The 25,293-nt window shown below is 38.6% G+C and overlaps 2 protein-coding genes across 4 annotated transcripts; both read right to left on the bottom strand.

Moving 5' to 3' along the window:
• Window positions 1-1,609: 1,609 nt before the first annotated feature.
• Window positions 1,610-5,820, bottom strand: vps25 (vacuolar protein sorting 25 homolog). The gene is made up of 6 exons (XM_087782813.1): window positions 5,712-5,820; window positions 2,973-3,118; window positions 2,713-2,766; window positions 2,548-2,636; window positions 2,363-2,438; window positions 1,610-2,301 (listed from the first exon to the last, which is right to left on the bottom strand). The coding sequence occupies exons 1-6, from the start codon at window positions 5,756-5,758 to the stop codon at window positions 2,189-2,191; spliced, it is 525 nt and encodes a 174-aa protein (XP_087638939.1). The 5' UTR covers window positions 5,759-5,820; the 3' UTR covers window positions 1,610-2,188.
• A 676-nt stretch (window positions 5,821-6,496) lies between these two features.
• On the bottom strand, window positions 6,497-25,268 carry LOC148085944 (rho GTPase-activating protein 15-like). Of its 3 annotated transcripts, none has more exons than XM_087784080.1 (17): window positions 24,919-25,268; window positions 14,251-14,676; window positions 13,608-13,850; window positions 11,929-12,009; window positions 11,577-11,690; window positions 11,157-11,243; window positions 9,874-9,941; window positions 9,620-9,707; window positions 9,175-9,276; window positions 9,007-9,105; window positions 8,836-8,938; window positions 8,639-8,773; window positions 8,320-8,418; window positions 8,176-8,253; window positions 7,886-8,017; window positions 7,446-7,551; window positions 6,497-7,375 (listed from the first exon to the last, which is right to left on the bottom strand). In XM_087784080.1, exons 1-17 carry the CDS (start codon window positions 25,162-25,164, stop codon window positions 7,204-7,206), a joined length of 2,379 nt encoding a protein of 792 aa, XP_087640206.1. In that variant the 5' UTR covers window positions 25,165-25,268; the 3' UTR covers window positions 6,497-7,203. The 3 variants fall into 3 exon arrangements, with proteins under 3 accessions (XP_087640206.1, XP_087640205.1, XP_087640207.1); XM_087784079.1 differs by having other exon boundaries at window positions 8,833-8,938; window positions 24,919-25,262; XM_087784081.1 differs by lacking the exon at window positions 24,919-25,268 and adding an exon at window positions 17,172-17,380 and having other exon boundaries at window positions 8,833-8,938.
• Window positions 25,269-25,293: the final 25 nt, after the last annotated feature.

A 25,293-nucleotide genomic window follows, 5' to 3' on the forward strand; every position in this document is an offset into this window, starting at 1 on the left:
TTTTAAATGAGGCGTCAATATTTTTAAATCACAGTTGGAATTTAAAACGACTTTTAGAAGTTTAAGCAACACAGCTGACCTCTGACCTTTATATGCATGTTGTGAAAAAAAGCAGATGATAAATACAACAGTGCAGTCCCCCCCACATCCAGGCTGTATTATTAGTCAGAATGTGTGTTTTGTTTTGAAAAAATGTTTTTTCCTCATATATAAAATTATCTTGAGGCTCTTCACACACCAAACCCTAGTTTAAGTCTTTTTTTTTTTTAATTAACCTGTACACTAGTGAAAATGAGTGAAACACAGACTCTATATGATTTGTTTTTACTGTTTTTATCTGAAGGTGGGTCTGTGAATATAATGCCGACATCATACTCATCCGTGGTGCAAAAAAATTGGGGACCCTTAATCTACAGAATGAGAAGCAGCAGAGTACCAGACACTGATAGCACATTCTGGGTTTTCTAAATAAATCTTTCAGGAAGAAAAATAAATCTACAAACTGAGAAAAAAAAAGAAAAAGAAACTAGACTTGGCACATTAGACTCAATATGAAACGTTATTTTATTTTGGTAATGGTTAATCCAACAAGGTTGGTAATTATATTGTGTTTTGAATTCTGATCTTAGAAATAGTGTATATGAACACATTTGCTGGGTAGTGCAGGGACACCAACAGGATTTTCACGAGTACTAGGTCGTCTGCAGACAGCAAATTAGTAGCGGATGGGCCAGTTCAAAAACATATTTTTATACAATAACAAGCTTATTATGTTTGATCTTGTGTTTCCTTTCTTGTTGCCACATTAGCGACTTGACCTTACAAACTTTATCAAGCTGATAATACATGGATTATTACTATATTAACATGTACTTGTCATATATATTGTGTTCGTGAAAGAAGTATGTATAATAAGAATATAAGAATTAAATGAGGTTATGGGAGACATTTTTCTTGTTTTTCCTTCTCCCATCTTAATTGAGTAAAGTTATTATCTGTGGAATTGTTATTACAGTTAAAAAGAGATCAATTTCCTGGAGCTGATATCAGTTTCCAAAAACCCTTAAAATGAGATGTGGGTGTTAATGATCAGTGTGCTCTCCTGCAGGACAAGATGTTCCTCTTCTTCTTCTTCAGGCTCCTCCTCAGGACTTGCGAGTCTGAGATCACTGCAAGGACCTTCAGTTATTACAAGGAGCACCATCTTCATATGTGAACTCAATTTCTCAATAACTTGACATATAGCTACGTGACACAAGTTCAGACCCAAAATAATTTTCTACTTTGGACAAAGGGGGCGCTGTTGAGTGACCCTTAACACTCGGTAGATAGTAAGTAATTTATATTTATAGAGCGCTTTTCCAGACCAGGGTCACAAAGCGCTTAAACAATCAAAACAATAATTAATAAAATATACAGTATACTTTAAAGGTCAAGATAACACAGAGACAAACACAGGAGTTCCAGAAAATCAAGGAAAAGCCTGCACAAATAAAAATGTCTTGAGATGTTTCTTGAAGGTCCAGGGTTTGAGTGGCTTTAGAATTATTAAAGGATCAAACGGACAGTGTCAGGTGGTGGTGGCAGATTTCCTGTCATAGCACCATCAGGGACTTTAATAGTCATGCTGACTCATCAGAATATGGACAGTTGGACACACTTGGACTTCTCGAAATCCATTTTCATCTGTCAGAGACTTGGAGTAGAGCCAATCACAATGATGTCATCTGACTTCCTGTCACAGAGGTCTCATGGTTCAGGGACACCTGTGCTGGACAGAGACGAGCATCACCTCTGCGGGAGCGACGAGAGACAGACTTTACAAAGGACTTGTTTATTGTGTCTAGCAGATATGAAAAAAAGAATATAGACAGAAGGAGAGTCACAGCAGCAAACACACGATGAGAGGATCAATCAAGTCCACTAAGACCTCGGCTCCTTTTCCAAACATCACCTTGTTCTTTAAAATCTGATTCCTGTGTGTATCCAGAGCGGAGCGACCCGAGCAAATATACACACCTATACATGAAGTCTCCTCGTGATAAATGCTGACTAATGCTTCATTTACCTTCCACCAGGTCAACACCAATCACATGATCTCTCTGTATGTGTCCGTTCAATGGCAGAGCGCTGGTCCGTGACCTGATATAGTTTCAAAAATGACATCAGAGAAGTTCCGGCCAATCGCTCAGAAGAACTTGACTCCCTTCCCGTCGTTCATGGCGAACAGTTCGGCTTTTCCCTCCGTCTGCAGGGCCTGAAGCGAGCGCAGCAGCATCCACTCTTCTAGACCGTGGAACTCTGCACACACGTGGACGGGTCACACTTCGACTAGAGCCCGGAGAAGAACAGCAACACTCACCTTGTCCGTTGGTGTCGTCACCGTTGGTGAGTTCATAAAGAGTAAACACTGTGTTGACCATACCGTATTTGGAAACCTGCAAATACACAACTATAGTTTACAAAAACAAGAGACGGTCAACGATGAAGCGAGGGAGCAACTATCAGAGTCGCCGGGACAGAACGCTTCCTCCAGCCGGGACTCACCCACTGGTAGATGATCTTGCCCCACTCCTCTGGCCGCCGCCACATGACCAAACAGCGAGACTTGTTCTTGTCCAGCCACTCCAGATTTCCTGAGGTCAGGAGGAGAGGGAAGATTATGGATGAGAACAGAGTCGCACCTTCTGGACTTAAAGATATCCGCCGTACCCTTTTTTCTAAGTTCCTCGAACACGATCTGAATCGCCTCCATGGAAAGCTTTCCTGTCACTGAGTTAAGGATGTTACCTGGAAGTTTGATAGTACTGGTAATAATATTAAAACATCATGAACGTATGATGATAGTGGCGAGATAACACGATACAAACAACAATGTAAGGAGAGTGAAGTGTTGCAGTGCTCAACTATCAGTAGCTCCGTGTCTAACTGGAGGAAAACAATGCTTGACATGCCATTGTAACACATGATACGTTCGATCTTCTTGTTGTGGAACACGGGACTCTCCTGGGCCTCCATGACGTCTAGCGTGTAGAGTTTGTGATGGCGGCAGTAGGACAACGCCAGCGAACACCAGGCTGCCAGCTGCTTCTGTCTCGTGTCCACATTGGGCTGAAGTCTGGTCCAAAGCGAAAACAAAGCAGTTAAAAATGGCGCTCAAGTCGTTACCAATTTAACAATTATGATATTCGAAATATGTGTTGATTATTATACACAATAATATAATCCAAGTTGCTAATGGTTATTTCTGTTAAAGCATAACTACGCAACAATTTTAAATTATTTATTTTCTTTCAAATTGTATGTGATGTTTGGATTCATTTAGAAAACTTGATGGTCTGATCCTTCACTGTAACACAGTTTGTTGAAGCCCCGCCCACAACGTCTTGTTGGCTCAGTCAGTTAATGTGATTTTTTGGAGTCGCGGGTTCGAAACCTGCTCTATAACTTTTGTCAAGCGATGTCAGGTTTTAGAATTAGCTCATTTCTGGTGAGACTGACTCTCTTTATAATGTTTGTTCCTTGAAAAAAGTGTCTTCTTAATAAATCCCAATGATTTCCCTTTTCGTGATCAGAAAAAAATGCAATGAAAACAATTGAGACTGTATTAACAGTTTATAATCGTTCTTTTAAAATATTTTTTGACATGGATCACACTGTTGTAAAGGAGTTCAGACGAGCTCCGGTGTAAATGTTTATATTTTACATACATTAACATAAATACTTTATTAACAGAGACGATCTTGTTTGAAACCTCTTGAGAGGAAGTTTAACAAAAATAAAACTTTTTTATAATCTTAATTTTGAATACATATGGACGTTGACATGTATAACTACGCTCGCTCTCATAGATCATGAGGCTCCAAGGTTCGAACCTGCCCCTTTAAAGAAAGTACCTTTTTTCACAGAACAAACGTTATAAAGAGAGTCAACCTCACCAGATATGAGCTAATTCTAAAACCTGACATCGCTTGACAAAAGTTCAAGAGCAGGTTTCAACACGCGACTCCAGATTAGACCTCACATTAACTCACTGAGCCAAACAGACGTTGTGGATAAATGATGTGACCATGATATTAAAACATCATTTATGTTTAAATCCTTTTACATCAGAATCTACTGATTGATCGTGAGATTTAGTTTAACATGTTTAAACTCCAGAGTTTAAAACAAAGTTGATACTTTGCCATGAAAATATCTAAACTGATGCGGCAGTGATGTTGTCACCTGAATTAACCTCGTTTATGCAAGTATGATCCAGTAACTCGGTACTCGTTTGGTTTTGGCTGGTGTTTTTTTTTTTATATTGAATTTAAAAAAAATATATATATATATATATATATATATATATATATATATATATATATATATATATATAAATTAATCCATTCAATATTCTGATGGAACTGATGTACTTCCATACTACATACTACAGATGGGAGCAAAACAAATCTTACATAAAAGGACTTTAACTCTATTCACATAGTTCAAGAAAAGTTAATACTGAAGGCCTCTTAAGGGAATCATCTTAGCGGAATCGTCTTAACATCTAGAGAGTTCTTTTCATCAACTGTGAGAACAACTAGATACTCCCATATCACCTAAGGCATAGTGTCTCCAGCATGTAAAGGGTCAGCCAGGAGATGTCCTGGAAAACTTGACTATGGAGGCCTCAAACGACCTCTACTGACTATGAGCCTCTACTAGATAAACTTACTTCACACTTCATCTCTTAAGTAGACTCCAGCCACGCTGCAGAGCCACGTATACTTATCACCTTGTTCACGTGGCAACTACACCATGCTTGTGACCAGAATAAGTTAGAAAAAGATGGACTGATGAACCACTTTGCCTTTTGCCTCAGCTCTTTCTGAGACAGACAAATAAAAAGTGACCCATGATTCAATACATCTGTCACTTCCTTTTCTCACTCACTCCTAAACTAGAGACTCCTCCACCTCTGGAAGGGGTTTAAGAGGAGCTGTCCTCATACTGACTGCTGCACTTCAGGCTGGAGAGCATGTCAGTAACAATGAAACCATCTGTGAATGGAGTCATATTAATCAGGTACTTTTGTGTTCTGGAAAGTTGTTCCTTAATGTCCAGTACATTGTCAGATTTTTTTTATGTAATACCTTTTGTAAATAACATGCTTGTGTAATGTTATGTTTTCATCAGTAGAAACAAAGAGGCAAAAGGTCATGAACAGTCAGTGATGACACAACAATATTCTCTAACAAGATGTTCTGTTTGTTCAAACGCTTAAGAAATGATCAGCAAGATTGCTAGCTTATCATTGCATATCACAGGGAAGACAATCCAGGAATTGTATTTTGTTTTGTGTTGTATCGGCAAAAATAGAGATATGGTAGATAATCCCTGTGAATTATCAGTAGGGAGTGATACGGTCGAGCAACAGTAAACACGGTTGGATGATATATTTAAGGAAGACAACGACAAAAACAAATGTGTACAGAGCTGACGCAGAATAACCTCAAGGAAACCGAGATTTATTATCAAGGCTTGTATCAAACGTGTACATTATTTCAACCACAATGTTTTCACTTCCGTAGCATTCTGGGTGAGTTAGCCAATTAGCCGGCTACTATGATGCTAGCTGGATGACGATCCCATTTGAAGATAAAATGTATTTTAATAAATGCCCAGAGATTCATTGACATGACAGTATTTGAAGGTTGTAGTGTACTTACGTAAAAAACGGTGGAAAATTATACTGCCAAGGCCACTCAAAACTCATTGCAGCGGATATACACAGCTGTCAACTACCGGAATATAGTCCGACCGCAATATGGTTCCGACTCCTCAACGGTACTGTACATTAAATCTTTCAGTTTATCCTGTTTTGAAAAGTGTCAAACACCTGTAAACTACCTGCAGGAATTCTTATTATTTTTCAGTCTTTACAAATCTTTCATATGTATTTGCGTGAGGTAATAGGATATAAATATGTAATGACAATTATAACATCAAATAGAAAAACATATAGATTTTACCGGATATTCTGCAACTTTAATTATGTATTTATTTAAAAAGGTAAATGTTTTTTTTTAATTAAGTATAAAATACTCACGGTTGGTGGGATGGTTCAAACACGCCATCTACCGTACGCTTGAAAGAATTGATCGAAGTTTTTCAGAAAAATGAACCGATCCCTATGAATCGTTCAAAAAGTATTAATGAACGATTTATCTCGCCCAGGTATTTTGTCAACAGCAAACTGTAGTTCAAGTCCAATCTATTCTAAAATACATACCGAATTTAAAAAAGCTATCTCTGTGAATTATTTTAGTCAACTGAAATATAGTTTATCTTGTTCACAAAAGTTTAAAATGTATCTAACAACCACATACTTTGGGGAAAATTCAAGTTTTGAATAAAAGTTATTTACTTAAAGTTCTGTCTGTAGGAAGGTTTTGTTTAGATCTGATTCATGAATACACATTTACAGACAAGCAGTAAGAACAAAATGAATAAGTCATTTTTCCAAGTTACTTTTATTGTGAAATTAAGTTCATGATCATGTGCCATCTCTTCTATTTACAGCAATAACAATCTGTTATTCGACGGCAGACTCATTAGATTCCTTAACCACACTCTGTGACCCAGAATGTTTATATTATCTTCTTCGACTTTTATACAATTCTATATTACAAAAAAAGAGAGTGAGAGCAGAGTTCAAACTGTTAGCCGAGGTAAAAAGATAGAGCAGAGAAAGTGAAAAGTAGGATTACAATACTCGGTTAGAAAGTTTGTTCAGAGTACTCCTGCTACAGCTCACCGACACGATTGAGAGGAAACACAACATGGTTCCAACTTCATGTGAGATAAGGTCAGCTTCTCTGTGCGCCGTAATTCACTTTTATGTTGACCCCTGATCCACTTTCTATGATGCTAACATTTAGCACATTTGCATCCGACTTAGTTGTCCAGATCGACTGTACAATCAAAACAAAATCCTAAAAAATAAAGAACTCCTGAAGGGCTCTGGCTCTGGTTTGAATTAATACTAGTTCTCCATGTTGTTATTAAAAAGCCTTCATTATACTTATTGCCATTCAATTGTTTAATTATTGTTCTTATAAATAAGTATCTTCTGTCTTTTTCATTGTTATTGGGTTAAAAGCATTGTTCTATGATGTGTCACCACTTCAAGTTAGCATTCAAAACACTGGTTCACAGGCTTCAGGAGAAAATCTGCTCATATTCGTTGAGGATAAACTCCACTATCTGGTTCTGGTAGACCATGTGCATGGTGATGTTCGACGCCTCCATCTCGGGCCGCAGCAGCGTCGGGCCGAACACGATGGCCACGTTCTGCGGCGTCATGCGATTGCTCTCCCCGTACTGGATCACCCTGTGAGCCAAACATGTATCAGTGTGAGCTTCTTATAACGGTCACACGTTCGTACGCCTGGCAACTGTACCTGTGTAAATGTAAAAAGAGTAGCTTCATGGTGTCGTGGTTGGCGGAAGGAAGTGTGTGGACCAGCTCGTAGATGCAGTTCAGTTTGGTGTTGTAATCTGAAATCCCTGGCAGCAGAGGAGAGTCTCACGTGATGGTCAAATCAAACCGGTAGAAACATTTGTAAACTTAGAGTCTTACCAAGGCTTTTCAAACAAGAAAGTAAAACTTGTCTTATTTAAAACTTACAATCCTGATTTTAATTATCCCACACATGTGAGATTTACTGTTTGAATTGTTTTGTCACAATTTATGTTAAATCTCCAAACTTTAATCTTATAAATCTGACTGTAAACCCAGAGTTCTCACCTTAATCATACACGTAATCATTCTCTGTCTAATATTAAAAACAATGTCAATATTTCACTTGTGACTTCTGCAGTCATTTCAGAGTTTTCTTACTGATGGCTTCGATGAACTTGTGAAAGTGGCTAAAAGGAAAGAGTGGTTCGGGAAGTTCGCGGAAGAACAACTTGAGCGCTCCTGAGATGACGTGGACGTCCTCCCACTGTCCGTCCTCCAGGTCCAGCTCCTCTGTGTCAACAACACACACGCAAAGAGTGTCACTCAACACCAGAGGGCGCAGTTAACGTAAACGCTATTGAATCTATAGATCACTCATGCATCCGGAGCGACTGGATCATCAAACATAGAACTTGTCTTCTTCCTTATGAGCAGCTTTGAAAACTCACCGTGATCGGCTTTGAAGCGCAGTTTCTGGATGACGGCGAGGTTCCCGCTCACCCTGTAGAGTCCATCGATCTCCAGACCTGGAAGCATTGACTTTAAATGGAAGGATCTTGTGAGTGTGAGGATCTGAGGTGGATCTACTTTACCTCGTCTCTCCACAGCTTTGATGCATTTCTCCACGAAACCAGGAACCGTCGTCCTCTCCTGGGCACACAGGGTGGCCAGGTGGCAGCCGAACACATTGTCTGTGTGTGACAGAAAGTGTTTTTTATTAGCATCACTCTTTTGTGTGCACAATGTGTTTTACTTGCAAAAGTGTGTGTCTTGCATTGTCAGAGGTGAGTGTGACTTCCTCCTGGCACAAGTGTGAACAGCTAGGTGTGTGTCTCTTTATGCGCATGTTGTTTCATGCCCAATTTTATAGAGTGTGCGTTCGTGTGTGTGATAATAATGTGATTTGAATACCTCGTATGTATCCCTTCTCCTTGACGGACTGCAGCGTGGGCCGCTTCATGAGGAACTTCATGAGTTTGGTTCTGACTCTCTTCTGGTCCGAGTCACCTGCCGAGCTGGACGAGTGGCTGATGCTGATTCTGGAGGCTGAACGATGCCTTCAAGTTCAGTTTCTGTCTGAGAAGTTCTGAGAGAATCCAGCTCACCACGTTTCTTGTCAATGGTGACTTCTGCCTTCTCCTCTCGCTCCAGTCCTTCGATCTTCTCGTACACGTCCGTCTCCTCCTCCTCCGAGTGGTGCTCCTGGTACTCCTAGTAAGGAGAAACCAGGTTGGTGACTATCTGACGGATCACACCCAACTGACATTTTCCTAACTCACCAACTGTCTGATGGTGTCGCTGAGTATTTTGTGCCAGTCACTGATGATGCTTTCTGTGTCATACTGGATGAGAAACTCCGTCCCATTCTTGCTCTTCAACTGAGGGAGACTCGAGTTGAGTGGGTATCACTGAGAGACATGAAGCTCGTGAACCAGATCTAAACACACCTCTAGGACGTTCTTTTTGCTGGATTTGTCCTTGGACGCCCAGCCAATCACGGCTCCCCGCAGGTCCACCGTCACCTCCGGAATGATCTGATTGGTTTTGTTCTGCATTGGGAAACACACGGCGTCACATTCCGTTGACAATACCAACAGCGAACAGAAGCCCGAGGGTTTGTCTTCACTCATCGTGTTCAAGTTTCACCCCTTTTTTTTTTACGGCCTGATCTTGTCATAAAGCATCACCATGTGCACAAAGACATTTTTAGAAGACAACTTTTGTTGCTGTGAATGAATTCTTGAGCTAAAAGTGGAATGTTGTCAGTGTTGATTATGGAGACACGATAAGCACTTCTGGCCTTTTGTCAGTCGCTGAAACAAATATGTCGCTGCATTCTTGCTGGTGCTGAGTCTGTTTGTGTGTTTGTGGCAGCAGGTGTGGTGCGTGTACCGCTGAGCCTGTCGCTGTCGACTTTGGGTCTTTGTGGAATATCAGCGCGCCTCCGTGAAGCACCGTCCAGGTCTGAGCCCAGTTTTTCCTGATGGATTTCAAGAATATAAATCACGACATATGACCCAAAATGTTGCTTCTAACCCTAGATCTAATGACAGGTGTCACATTGCTCTTTGTCACACGCTAACGTCAACATATTGAATATTTGCCTCGGAGGAGAACGTTGAAAAGGACAAGTTGCTTGACCTTACCTCACTTTCTTGCCGTTCTCTGACACTTTTGTTTTGTTGAGAATTCCAGCTTTTTCCAAATTATGCAGCTGTCAAGATAAAATAAAACTTCATCAATATTCTGCATGACAGAAGATCACATGACGAAAACCAGAAAAGTCTTGATGAGACACAATAATTGTCACATAATCTCCACTGCAATGATGGTTTGCATTTCTATTGTGAATCATTTGATTATAAGAAGCCAAATTTGAATAGGGTTAAAACAAATATCAAAAACCTGATTTTTCAAGTTCACATGCAAAAACTGCTCATGCAAAAAACCCAAAATAAAAACATAAAGCAATGTATCCAGAGAGCACACACTGGTTTGTGTCAACAGAGTTCTTCATTCCTACGCTGACACTAAAGAACGGAAGAATTCAGCAACACAGCACTGAACCGTCCATGTTTCCTGAATCTTAAAAACCTTTAAATGACATTGATTTCTGATGCTACGTGTTGATGCTGATTTAACGTCCTTTGGTTATGCTTTGTGGGGAGAATTGGGTGACAATGACTGATGAGTTCACATCTTATCTTTCACTTTTGACTTGACTTGATATTAAACATTAATCTATCAGCATTCATTGTGTCAGGAGAGAAGTTTAACTGCTTCTCTTTATGGTAAGTTAATGCTAACGTCTTTTGAAATGCAAAAGATGTCAGAAAATAAAAGCAGGTTAAAAAACAATGACGAGTCTGATAAGAAAAAATGTGAGTGAAAAAATAAAAGTCCAATACAATATAACATGCTATTGTAAACATTTTGAGTGTTTCAGAGTAAAATGAATTATAAACATAATTTAAATATGACTGGAATACATGTGATGATGAGGAAGCTCAGCAGGTGAATTCCAGATGCGGCAGGTTGACTCGTATCACATACGTTGAATGAAAAGCAAGGACTTGAAAAGATTCTTGAGATGAATTCCACACAACATCACAGATAGATATCTATGACATCAAACTAACCACCCACGTTAACGCGCAGCCACCTGGAAGTCAGATAATAACGTCTGCTCCAGCCTCCAAAATTAGTCTTCAGAAAAAAAAAACACAAATGTTAAGCATCTATGTTGAGAACTTAAAGCCTAAATGATGATCCAAAGTGACTGTTGTAAGTTTGAAAGTTAGAATCAGAGGCCAACATTTTCAAGCAGCAGACAAAGTCAGACATATCATCAACATTATGAGACTTCTTCTGTCATACAGTCAACATCATGTGCTGGATTAAAAGGTCAGGTGTCAGTAGATTTACTCACATTGTGTTGAACTTCCGGAGAGTGTCCGGTGCTGGAACTTCCACTGCTCTGGTCTGACGCATTTCTCCTGTGAGCTGGGACGAACCGCTTGAAAACAAATGAATCCAGTAAGTCGAGGGACAACACCTTGTTCTCTATTCTTACACTGAGGTCATCAAATATGTATGCTGACTGTTTAAGACATTGATCCGTGTCGTCAGATCGATCCGGATCAGCCTTGGCTGTCACGTTATGTCCTTGCACAACAAGTCAATAGATGACAGAAAGAACGGACTGTCTCAGACTTGTTTTCATTCTCATGAAGGGTTAAACACAGAGGCACGTCGCTCACTAAACATGGCTCACTCCTCGATCCGAGACCGTGAGACTGACGGCACGCCCTGTATCAGCGTGTAAGTGCAGGCCTGAGAGTGAGCGTACCCCTTCATCCATGGCTGGGCTGAGCTGGGCTGGTCCCATCGAGTGTCTCCAGTTCTTAATTACCGACACATTTTCAGCTTCAAGACCGTTTTCTGTCCTGAACGCACTCGCCGTCTGAGCACAAACATAAACAGTCACACACAATGGGCTTCTTTATCTACACACAACAACAACTATTATCTTTCAATGAACCCGAGAGAGTTCAGGTGTTAACGTAAATAAAAGTTCATCGCCTCAACACATCCTGAACCAAAATGTTTTTATTTCAACCAGAGGTTATTATTTATGTATGTTATCATCTGACAAATACTACAACTACTAGAGTTTTGACAACAAGCTGTAAACAACTTACATCCGGCAAGCTCCACTGGGACCTCATGGTTTCTCTCTCGTAGTAGTAGGTTTGTCCACGTTCGTCCACCGACTTCACCCACTGTAGAATGAGTTTAAAATCAAATTATGTGGAAAACAAAATCAGTCCGAGACAATAAGAGTAATCTCATTCACAAGTTTTAAATATAATGCATCTATATCTTCAATAAGATGTAAGAAATTGAGATCAGAAACAAATGGTAAATTAAAACAAGTAAAAGAAAACTCTGTATGGATAAGAATGGATTGTATGGTAATGCATGGTAAGCTGTTAGAGAGAAGGGGGCTTGTGGAGGAGAAATTTGTAGCATGGCGTCAGAAAAAAGAAAATGCTGAGGTCGTCATGCAGAGACGATGAGTTGATTTCAGTGGCGATGCTTCCCCTTTAATCTGTACCCGATCAACCATTACCTGCTGTATTTCCAACACATGCTTCCAGATAAGTGTGATGGACCAAAATGTGATGGACCATATGTTGATGATTGGCTGTAATTCTTCTTCTCGTTCTGTTCCTTTCTATGGGACTTTGTATTCTGCCTCTGTGTCTTGTCTGTGTTTAAGCTGCATTTTATTGTTCGATAGTGTTTTGACCTCTATATTCAATGTTCTATTTCCAGGTTTCTTTTTTGTTTATTACCCGAGTTAGTGGATGTTTTGGTTTATTGATTGTGTATTTGGACCTTCTTGTTAAATTAGATTAAATTGTTTATTTATTGTAACTGTTCCTGTGTCTGCCCTTAACTCTTACTTGGATAAAACTTTATTAAGATCTTGGCAGTAACACAACAACTGGATCCTTGTGTGAGCTGAGAACCAGGGGATATTTTCCAACAAAACTATGATTCCACTCTTCATTTCTTTTCTAATGGCATAAAGTCTTGTCTAGCCCAAAACACCTTGGAAGAGAATTTCCTCGAGGTGGTTTCTATTTTTAGAACAGATCACAACTAACCAATCTGCAACTTTATACAGGGAATTTCATCACATCACAGGATTATATCATTAATCCCACTCTCTTGAAAAGGAGGTTAGAGTCAGCTGGCGACTGTAAGCTTAGATGTTTCTCCTGTTCACTCAGACTGGACTGAGAGTAAACAAACATTACAGCATAATGATCAGGTTACACCAGTTATATTTAGCTCGGCCTGTCCTGGAAACTCTCCATTTTACAATTGCTTTTTTTCTCTGTATATCTACTGGATTGCAGAGATACCAACACAGTCTACGACGGTCTCCTTCAAACTAGACACACAGGAGATGGAGGGAGATACAAAAAATGCCCAAATCCTAGAATTTTCAGACACCTTATGTCAAGATGAAACACCAGACAAACACAAATCAGGTCAAATTCAAGAAGCTTATTTCTTTATGTCGGGACGTAGATCACCTGTTACATGTGATGACTGGAACACGATTCGGGAATTTGACCTTTTGGCAAATCCTCTATTTCACAGAAGGAATGATTGATCAATAAACCTTGTCTAATGCAGTTGTCTTCTGACTTTAGCAAACAATTATGATCAACCCTGTCTTTTGTCCGTGTCAACACCTTATTTATTTAATGTATGAAAAAACAATTGTTTAATTTCACACATTATTCACCTTTCATCTGCCAATCTAACTGATGTTTCTTAACACGGGTTAGTGTGAGTTCATTACCTGGTCTGGAAAATGTTCGCTGGTAAATACCCAGGTACCACTGGGCTCCACTGTGAGGTTCCAACCCATGGGAGTGGTGCGGTCCAGGTTGGCTCTGGGAATGATGGTCCGGCTGACATGGCCAAGGTTATAGTCCGTCGGAGGGCTGGAGCGACCGGATGGGTCTTGGATTTCCGCGTAGACCTCAGGTGGTTCAGCAGTTGGATAATCTATGGATGGGTAATCTTCCTCTGGTAGAGGAGGCTTTGTGGACAAGACAGAGAAGATACAATTTGAAGCACTTGTACTCAATACATACAAATGCACTTAAGCCCTCTGATCTGATATTTATTCAGTAATAGTACGTCAAGATCAGAAAGATACACTAAAATACATGCACACGTCAGTTAGCCTAGTTGTTCACACAATATTGTAATATTAAAGAGGGTTAAAAACATTAAGACACAATATCAGGAAATACTATTCTTTTAATGCCGTCTGAGTGAATATCTTCCAACATATGACATCATAATGATCTCAAATTAGTTAAAAAATGAGGTCAGTTATCTTTCAAGTCTAACCCAGTGTGTGCACTGAACTTTTAATTTAATCGTCTCCCCACAGAGGAGCTAAAAAAGGAGTAAGACTAAGTGGAGCATCGTACCGGCCCTTCCTCCTGGAACCCTTGCAGGCTCCTCTCCATCACAGGGGAGTATGGGCTCAGCTGCTCCGGAGGCTCCCAGGACGTTTCCCCAGACATGGCGTTGTAGTAGTACGGATGACCACTGCTCTCATCTACTAACTGCTCCCAGTCCGAGGGCCACGTTGGAGGGGGAGGAGAGCGAGGAGGAGACGGGGTGGATGGTTCGGGGTCAGGGAGGAAGTCTATAAATGGATTATCCCAGGTCGTGCGTCCCGAGGCTGGATGATAGAAGTACTCCTGTCCACTCTCCTGGTCAACATGTACCTCCCATGCTTCTGGGTGGAAGAGGCGAGGAGATGGGGAGGCAGAGGGAGGAGACTCGGAGACGCTCTGGCGGAGCTGCGCTACATTGACATAAATAGCAGAGCAAGGATTCTCTTGTCCCACCTGTAAACCGGAAAACAAAGTTAGATCCCGCAACACATCAACAATTCTATCTTTGATGTCGCAAGTTTTACAACTCATTATAATTCTTTGTTTTTTTGTATTAAAGATTTTTTAGCGGAAAAGTAATATCCCTGTGTAATATGAACAAATGTAACTTTTTCTTTGAATTTTGACCTAAAAGGACTGTCAGCAATACTTATATAGCAGTAAAAGAAAATTAAATATTTACAATCTCTAGTTTCAAATGGCATCAAGATTTCAAAGTGAAATTTTAGAATGCAACTATTATTATTTGTATGCACCAGTCAATAAAATCACACCAGATATAAGCTTATTCGTCTCAGAAGGAAGGCCTTTTCTCGTTCACTAAATCATTCTAATTTTCCTTTTAATATAATATTGTCTACTTCCCACTTTGCCAGCAAACAACAACAAAACGTTTTTATCTGTCAATCAAAACAGAAGGTATGTGAAACATTGACCATAATCATCGACTCCACTGGTCACAGAGAATGTTTTTTAAACTACAGGTCGTGAAAAAAGAAATGCTAAGCTAACACAAGTCTTCGGGAAATTGTTTATGTTTCACAATGGAAGAAGAATTTATAACTTTTAACCATAACTGAAAATAAGCTCCTTTAAATGTTTACATCAATACAATTGATTGATATTTTCATGTATCTGTCCTTTCATCTATTCTAAATATCTATAACTCTAACCCTGATATTCCGGACTGAGCAACATAACTAACACACCTTGTTCATTAGTTCTACACAAAATATATAAAGTTCATAACAACAGTCAAGAGATGTTGCTTTTTCCTAGCTGGGCAGAGTGGTGTCATGGCACGTACCAAAAGCCGTGTTGCATAACAGCAATAATTCCATCTGTCCGAAAAAATCCATCAGTCCGTGTATCCACACGGACCTGATTCTCTGTAAAAAAAACAACTAATATCTTCTCTCACCTGTGACCTCAGAAGTAGTGCCTTCCTTCTCAGACTTGCTGGACCTTTGCAGGACATCATAACCATGAGGGCAACAGTCAAAGTGACCACCAAATGACCTCCAAATCAATACGCAGACAAAAAGAAATCCTATCCGACAACAGTCCTACTAAGTGATAACAACAGAAACATTTTCAAGGTTTCCTCATTACACTCAGCTCTGTGTTATTAGACGTGCACTCCGGATGTTTTCTGACTCTGAGTCATCATTGATCTGAAATGCACATGAGGCAATCAATGCGGACAACCAGACAGCTGACCTCAAAGCCAACAACACAACACAACAGAGGAAATGAAAGAGATGCACCATTGATCACTGAAATAGCTACACTGGATTTCACAAGGCTACAGTAAAACACAAGACACAGCAGACATGTTGGCAGGAATAAGTACAATCTATGTTTTCTTTTGATCAAACACCAGTTAATTATCTGTACCCATTAACAGTTTCACTTTCATATTGTTGACCTAAACATCCGTGGGGCACCAGGGCCACGAGTCAAGATCTCCCTTATAAACAATCTTCTGTGGTTCTCCTTCACCAGCCAATTTAGCTGCGTCACATAGAGCCGATGAAACTGAAGTTTTGTCCTTCACTGTCGAGGTCTTAGGTTTGACTCCTGGTCAACATTCTGACAATCTCTCTTTTAGGTTTGATCACAACACAAGCCCATACAAACATTCTATAAAGATTCATAGAAAACACTAACCTTTAAACAAAAACAACAACTCAGACAAAGTAAGTAAGTAAGTAAGTAAGTAATTTTTATTTATATAGCGCTTTTCCAGACCATGGTCACAAAGCGCTTAAACAATCAAAACAATATTCAATAAAGTATATACTTTAAATATCAAGATAAACTGATAACACAACAGGAGTTCCAGAAAATCAAGGAAAAAGCCTGAACAAATAAAAATGTCTTAAAATAACACAACATTAAATTAAATTAAGTGACACAACATGTTTGCAATAACCTTAGTTGTCCCATCACTGGACCCACGTTTACAATAACTTGTCTTTATGTTGTTGTTACTAACAACTTTCCTTTGGGGGCCGACTAGTCTGCGCCGTTTACATTAGTAGTGGGATGTCGATACCAACGCAGTGCAATAAACAAAAGATGTGAACTTTACATATGACTTCCTATGACAATATAATTGGTTTCCTGTGTGAAGACAACATTATGAAATATAGTCAAGTCTACAGGGACAAGGAAACAGAATTAGAGCATAGAGGATCATGTACCTCATGACTCAGATCTGGTATTTCTCTGAAACAAACTTATTATTATGTTTACAAATGACAGCAACTTTACATAATAGATGTAAAGAATTTATGAAAAAAAACACATAATCAAACGCTTATTAATCACAACAATAAGGGAAATGATGGCGTATTGTAAAGTTTGTTGCAGAAATCAACAGAGCAGGAAGTGGAAACGACATCTAAATAGAAGAACAAATGCCTGAGAATTAGCCGTCAACCTACCTGATAAACCCCCGGCACAGCTAGACCCTTACTGCCCCGATGGTCGGGCCGTACTTCGGCGTAGAAGTCCACCATGTTCACCAGCGTATAATTAGGAGAGCCATGTATTTAATCAGGCGGTGAGAATAAGAGCGACACATTTAGCAACACGCCCTCACCCACGTCTGTCTGCAGCTGGGCGAGTGAAAAAGAGAACTGACAGTACTGTTACAATAGCGGCAGGAAGACACCATGTGTGTGTTGGTGTGTGTGTGTGCGTCTATCAGATAGAGGGGAGAGGGAAACTGTCTGCGAAGGGAATAGAGAAACAAAAGTCAGTGGAGAAACAGAAACGCTACAAAACACCCACTTCCTGTCTGCACACTGAAACTGGAAATTATGTTTTTGGAAAATATTTAACATTTCATCGTTGCAGTGACCTCGCTTTAAAAGTTGAGAGTGATAAAAGGGAAGGCCATTATTTCTTAAGTTAACAGAAAATGTTTTAACTTGACCTCCTCATACGTATGGAAAGAGGAACTCAAGTCAGTTTTTAAAATGGCGCCACCATAGTTAAGACATAACTTTCCTCTAGTTTAAACCGTTTAAAAATAATATCCCATCTAAATTTGAACGTTCTTCAATTAACTATGTTTACAAATCTTTAAAACTCTCAGATATCTAACCAAACATTCCAAAATAATTTTCCAAAAAAACCCTCTATATTTTATAAAAAGTAATATAATGCTAAAACTTTAATTACACTATGAGGAAGAAAAGTGAAAACAAGGAAGTTTCTGTCTTCAACACGACGACACTGCTAATAATAATAATATTTATTAATTATTTTTATCAGGGATGAAGGGGCCTGTCCCAGCTACTTAGGACTAGAGGCAGTGTAAGTAAGTAAGTATCTAATCTAATCTAAGTAAAAGTTATTTGTAAAGCATCTTTCTAGTCCATGGTCAGAAAACGCTTTAAGAATCGAAAACAATACACAGTTAAAATATATAATTCACTACACCCTGATCAGGTTACAATCCTGTTAAAAGGAACACAGAGACAAAAAAACATGTACACACAGACAAACACACATCTGGGGAAATGAGGGGAAACCCATACAATCAAAGGGAGAAAATACCAACTCTTCACACAAAGGAAGCAGGTCGTATCAAGATGGAAGATAACCATCAATCATCTTATTGTGATGTGAAAGCTCTCACCTACATAATAATAATAACAAAATCCACAAGAAGCAGTCAAAGAAAAAACTAAACGAGGTCCCAAACAAAGATGTACAGTATATAAATGCCCAGTATTTATAGGTGGATATTGAGGAGGTTCCAAAGTCCAAGTGCCTTGATGGAGAAGTCTCTGCCGCCATTAGATTTAAATCTCAACTCTGGAGCAACCATTGGAATTTAACTGAGGGTTTGAAGGTTGTGGCTCATCGGGGGTCAGCCAAAAAGAGCTTTTGTAGAAGGACTTCAATAAAGTTGTATGTTATTGTTAATGTTTTAAAATTACAATAACTGATATTCTACTTCAAGATTCAAGAGATTTTTGTTTTTGCACATCAAACACACCAGTTACAGCAAACCACATGCGGCCCTTTGACTGTATTTATGCGGCCCTCGTAATGTCAAAGTATGATCATGTACAAATGCTACGAATGCATTAAAAACTGTATTTTGTATTTATTATTCATTTACATTTTCACATTACAACACTAATTTACTTTTTCCCTCCTTCTTGTGTGTAATTTCTTTTAGTATATATTAATCCCTCAAAATATGTTTTTAAAGTTAGTTGAAGAAATGTTTTGAAAAAAACAACTTCATATATATATACAAGAATAAAATGTCATCTTATTTAGCTCAATAAATGTCACGGCCTAATGACAGATGTCCTTTTTTTTAGGGATTTTCTCGTCTTTCTTTTTGCTCGACGGCCCCTAACAACATTCACAGAATTGAATGTGGCCCTTGAAGAATTTTAATTGCCCACCCCTGAGTTACAGTCATAACCCTCGTTCTACCAATGTGTTCTCTGCCCTCTACAGGCTGCTATGCTATGGGTTTCCTTTAAAGCTTACCCACAGCGACAGCCTGTAGAGGGCAGAGAATGCATGAAGTGATGTGAGAAAATTTATCGATTCAGAACCTTATGAATCCATCTTTGAAACTGGCAAAAATACATGTATGTTTAAGTATTTTTAGCCGGTCTGTTTACCATTTATAGAACAGCCAAATGAGAGTGAGAGCTGCTTTGGATTGGATATCTAAGCAAACTTCCGCTATGCAGAGCGAACTCTGTGCACTCAGCTCTGCGTGAAGCAGCAATCTATTTGATTGTTTAACCACATTAGAACTCATCCAATCTGACAATGAGCCACTAAATTGGGGCCCAAATCACGCCACAGAGCACACAGTCGAACCATTGAGTCACTCTGAACCCTCCCCCAACATTACATCACAGCACTCATGGACCAGAATTCTAGAGAAAATCTCTCATGGGTGGTTCAAGATTTCAGCAAGTCCTAGTCCGTTGTTGGCAAGTAGAAAACTGCACCAGGATCCTCGTACTCTTGACTTTGAAGTGGTTGTGGAGTGTAAAATTTAAAAGTGATTCTTTGAGTAAATGGAAACCACATTTTTCTGTGACAAACCGCTGTGACGAATACCTGAAGAGCTACTCACCCACACTGTGCAGGTCTCACTTATATTGTCATTGGATCAGTCAACATCAACCATGTCAGAAACCTGACAGTTCCCTTCAAGAGTTTGTCGAATCTGATAGTGATCCCAAAATAACACACATAACATTTAATAGGGCTGAACAATTAATTGGATTATTATGATTTTCAAAGAACTGGTCGTGTGCGATTTATTATTCTTTGAATGATTTGCTTCAATGTAATCATGCACTGATTTAACCAGTAGTCAACCACTAGGGGGCCACCACATGGTTCATACTTTATTAAACTGACTGCAACAATAGGTGATTAGCAGAATGAAGTTGCAATAGTGTTGAAAAAATGGACTTTTTAAAAAGCATATTATTCGTTAGTAATTATATCATTAAAAAAATGTTTTCTATTATTTATCCTTTAATGTACTGTTATGTAAAAATACAGGAATCACTGACAATGTGTAACCATGATTGATAATCGTGATGAAAAAATCAGTTCAAATCCTTATTATTTCAATTTTGGAAGCCCAAAAGTATTCTTTGTCCCCCAATAAACATTTCCTACTGTTACTCCTGTTTTGGGTTATATTGCTAACAGAAAGACTGATAAATGTACGCAATCTCATTAAATAACAACTATAGCTCTCCAAAGACATCAGTCAGTTTATGATAATAAATGTTTTTTTTAATTATGTGGGAATTTTCAAATAGAAACAGTAATAACAAAGTAATAATGACACTTCTACTGCAATTACAACAATAACCGTAATAATAATTATAGTAATAATAAAATAGTTATCTGCCTGATATTATTATTGTTACAGGATAAAGTCATACTGTAATTAAGAAAATATTAAAAAACAAAATATAATTTATAATAAAATGTAAGGATTGGGTGCATTTGTATGTAAAGTTGAAAAAAATGATTTCAAGTCTCATTAAGACAAACTATAAGCACACAAAATACTCCACAATAACCTGTGTTCTTGATAAAATAACAGTTTTACTAAACTATTATTCAAAGTCAGGTCGAACTTAGAAAGCGACTTAATGTTATTGACGACTACAGACTCGTCACAAGGGGTGCAGAAACCAGAAGAGATTCTCTGAGCTGGTCCGACGAGACGCTCTGACAGGACCTGTTGGAGCAGTTCCTCTGCATTCGAATCTGTCTGTTCATGGCAGCCTGGGCAGCTACTGTACCAGCCAGTGAGCCTCGACTTCTCAGAGCCCAGGAAACAGACATGTCTCTGACCACAGGTGGTTATACTTCAACGTATCAAAACTTTCAACAAATGGATTGAAAAATGTCGAATGTGGATCTGAGACCATAGTTCTCAATCAAAAAATGATAAAAGATAAGATTGTAGAAGAGGAGAAATCTGGAAAAAGGGAGATGCAGACTTGCAGTGGACCCACTACAAGAACAACTGATGTAAAAACTCTCCTGACTCACTGACATGTTTCAAATCTTCCTCTCCAAGATGCAGTAAGTCTCTCATCAGGACCATGTTTTGAACTTATTACTTTATAAAGTTCTCCGCCGTCTGAAATATCGAGAGATAACGAGAGTGAAGTCCATTATGAAATATAATGTGCTTCACTCCTCCTTCAGCCAGCTGTAATCACATTCCGCTTTGTTTATACAACAAGTTCCTTGGAGGTGGAGACTTCTGGGATTAATAACTAGTGGTGACTAGATGCTTGACCAATCACAGTAGAGTGATGGTGTGGTTATGGTAAATAAGATTTAATCCCCAGAAAAACAACGCATTTTCAGTGGGCGGGAGATTTTTTCTAACGTGAATATTTTAATGAAAAGAGAGTTTTGTACAAACACATACTGATGAGTACAATAGAGGTCCAACATATATTTAACACACATTAACACATTTGTTGCCCCTTTAAATACAACAATATTTAACCTGGCGTCTACCGATCCACCCCCACACAATCTTACTTAGCAAACTCTTAAAGGCCCCCCAACATTAACTGGCTCCGATTGGGCTAATTGCAAATAATACACAGTAGACGAGCACACACACACACACACACAAACACAAACACACACACACGAGTACAATGCTGACTGCAAAGTAAGGCCCCCGCTAAAAGCTCCAAAGCTTGTTGGGAGTCAGGCCAGGAACCCCCACCCCATCTCCCCTGCATCACCATGGCTATGAACTCCCACCGACAGCTGAGAACCAAAGCTCTGGGTGACCACTGAAACCTTTACAGTCCAGCTAAGGGTGTAGTACCCAGTTAGGTTTCCCACAGAGGAAACACATGAATTAGCAGTTTGTTATGAGACTCATGAATAACAATGAATGAAGACAAAATACAGAGCTCGGGAGCAAATGGTAAGAAGATCCACCCCCCCCCCCCATGAGTAATCTGGCTTCTATCTGACAATTGTGTTTGGGTTAGAAGTAGTAAAGCAGACATTATCAAACCACAATGTTTTTCAGGAGCTAACGTTTCCTCCCCACGTCTCAGCTACTATAATAATCTCGGGGAAATAATGTTTCATAAGCAGCTTTGTCGCCTGTAAGAGTCTCATAATGAAACTCCTACAAATAAGAATTAAGCAGTGTTCCAAAAACATTCAACAACGTTCAAAGTGGCTAATAATTACATCAGATATTCTCTTTGACAGCTGCTGCTGCTACAGTACTATATCGCAATATATTACTTTAGACTTACCTTTAACTGATACTGGCACCTATAAGTTTGGTTAATTTTTTTTTTTTTTACACAGTCGTGCAACAGAGACTTCAAATTCATTGAAAACTTTTATTCATTGTTGTTATTACACTTGAATTTCACTTTCCAAATCCGATTCCCTTACTTTACGCTTGCATTTAATGTTTTGAGCGGAAATCTATTGACTTGTAATTTGACTAAACATGTGCATCTAAATTTGCCTTTTCTACTGACGCAACAGAAGCCAGTTTACATTATTGACAGAAACTAGATTTCAGGTACACAGCTAGTCTGCAAGTACACAGGTACCAGCAAAAAAATAAGTTAAAAAAATATGAGAATAATAGACAAAGTGGCTACAGACGACAAATAATGGAATCCTCAAAAATCCAGAGAAAAACACAAATGAAAAATAACTTAATATGAATATTAAGATAAGCTGCATTTAAATAAGATATACTTTTAGACCATATATGTTTACAACTATTTCAGCTCTAGTAAAATATCTTGGTAAAAAATGGGGTCTGGTTAACCACCTGAACTGAAACAGATGAATTAACTTTTTTTTATATAAATAACTGTGGACATGCAGTTTGTTTGAAGACAACTGTTGTTAAAGTGTCTAGAACTGAAAGAAAACTGGATTCATCCCAAACCACAAATGTCAGACTGTTTATGTAGCCTTTAACTACCAAATACATCTAGGTAAGTAAGCAAGTAATATTGTGAGTAAACATAGAAAAGGTTGACGAATATGCATACATGCATGTTTGCAGGAGAGACATTTAAAATAAAGTTTTTTAATAACAGTTTTCTACTTGCTGACAACAAAGATGGATTGGAGTAAAGTCACTTAGATGACACTCAGAAGGAAAACAGGTCGTTTTAGTTTTAAAAAGTTTACTTTTTTAAACATTTTGTCACTATGTTGTAGAATTAAAAATTAATAATTTCCTTTTTAAATGTAAACAAGTTTACTTGCAGTTAAAACAGTTTAAAAATAATACATAATAACCACACAATGAATGAATAATTACATTTTAGTTTATTTTTTAAATATAACTTTGGGTCATGTAGCATCATTCAGCTACATGCTAAAGCGCAACAGGTGCACACGTACCTGAAACTACCGCCAACCACGAGCTACATCCAGGTGGGATGGATGCCTGTCCTCTCCCTGTTACCGACCGAATTCCCGGCTCGACATTAAACCAGGCGGAACCAGGTAGCGAGTGGAAGTCTGGGAGTGGCACCAGCTCCTCCACATATTAACTCCTTCCGAACCGCAGCAACTATCGTCCGACCTGTTCTACTGCTGACGTCACTGCGCGTCTCGCTGCCTCCAGTTGAAGTTCGTCTTTAAAAAGCCGCACGAATGGTTGAAAGTTTGAAGGAAAAGTGTCAGAGAAGATGTTTTCAGTGAATAAAGACGCATTTATATGCTAATGATCTGGCGTCAGGAATTTCATCAAACAACACCATCGAGAAACGAACATTATTTAGCTTATATTTAACTTGTAAATTATAGAATAATATGAAGGATGAAAAGAAAGTGACTTTTTTTCTTCATTATCTTTGACTGTTTTATAATTGTTATTAACAAAATATGAACGTTAGTCTTCGTGTGAATTTTGAAAATTAGTAAAACACCGCCATCTTGAGGCAATACCAATCATTACAATCCATACGGATCATCGGAAACTTGTATTGTCAGTGTTGTAAACACAACATAAGATTCTTTTGTGGATAAAATAATGAAATAAGAAATAAAACATCACGTGTTACTACATTTAACGAATCATAATAATATTTGAAAGATGACAATAAAACGATAAAAAATATTTTAATAAAAGCCAAAAAAAGGTAGAATAAATAGTATATATAATAAAATACTGTTTTTTCATAAGACACCGAATCAGTAGCGCTTTGGCCTTTTAAAGGAAAATATTTTTCATAGTGTAACTTCAGTTCAGTTAAGTTCAGTTTATTTAAAAGAACGTGCAGTTACATTAAAAAGATGGCTGCACCAGATTTAGCACAATGCTACTTTCCATCTGTAGTCCTCAACAAAGATGCAGACAGTTTACATAATACATCACATACAAATAAAGTAAAAACACAGTACAATCTAATAATGTCATCTGATGGCCAAACCATAACCATCTTGTCATGTTTTATTTTTAGTTTAGTTTCCGGTCCTATTGGTAATTATTGAATGATCAATAATGTGATCGGTGTAAGAGAGGAATATAATAGATAATCTAAAAATAATATACAGTATATTAAGATATGTCAAACTGATTGAAGCCCTTCGGGTCACACGGTGCCCTTGGAATAGCTAACAGTTGTAAAAAATGATGTGTAACTTTCCTACCTGATCTTCAGACGTGGCATCGTTAAATGGCTCAGGAAAATCTTCAGGGTCAAGCAGGTCAAAGGGGTCAAACTCTGTCTTGAGGTCACACACAGGTGAGGGGGGAGGAGGGAAGATAAAGTCATCATCGTCCAGCGCTGCTTCAGTAATATTCGGAGTTGGTATTGGGGCGATCGTTTCCAAAAAGCTGCTCATATCTGCAACATCTTCAACGAACGTGGAGAAACAAAACACGTCTGTTGTCATGTCGACCGTGGAAAATCTCACGACGTATTCTTGGATTCCCAATCCCTGTCCTTGGTCCTGTAATCGGGATTGTATTTTTTTCAAACACAATTGAAGTAAACAGCCATTCTTTCAAAAATATTCCACTCG

This window comes from Callionymus lyra, chromosome 2 (assembly GCF_982586985.1).
Source record: "Callionymus lyra chromosome 2, fCalLyr1.hap1.1, whole genome shotgun sequence".
Classification (NCBI taxonomy): domain Eukaryota; kingdom Metazoa; phylum Chordata; class Actinopteri; order Syngnathiformes; family Callionymidae; genus Callionymus; species Callionymus lyra.

Excerpts from the sequence above, each read along its gene's own strand:
- vps25 (XM_087782813.1), bottom strand. The coding sequence starts at position 5,758 with ATGAGTTTTGAGTGGCCTTGGCAGTATAATTTTCCACCGTTTTTTAC. Across the intron at positions 2,637-2,712 it reads CGAGGAACTTAGAAAAAAGG|GAAATCTGGAGTGGCTGGAC; the intron begins GTACGGCGGATA and ends TCCTGACCTCAG. Across the intron at positions 2,439-2,547 it reads GCAAGATCATCTACCAGTGG|GTTTCCAAATACGGTATGGT; the intron begins GTGAGTCCCGGC and ends GTGTATTTGCAG.
- LOC148085944 (XM_087784079.1), bottom strand. The coding sequence starts at position 25,164 with ATGACAACAGACGTGTTTTGTTTCTCCACGTTCGTTGAAGATGTTGCA. Across the intron at positions 8,939-9,006 it reads GCGACACCATCAGACAGTTG|GAGTACCAGGAGCACCACTC; the intron begins GTGAGTTAGGAA and ends TCTCCTTACTAG. Across the intron at positions 8,254-8,319 it reads CAAAGCTGTGGAGAGACGAG|GTCTGGAGATCGATGGACTC; the intron begins GTAAAGTAGATC and ends CAATGCTTCCAG.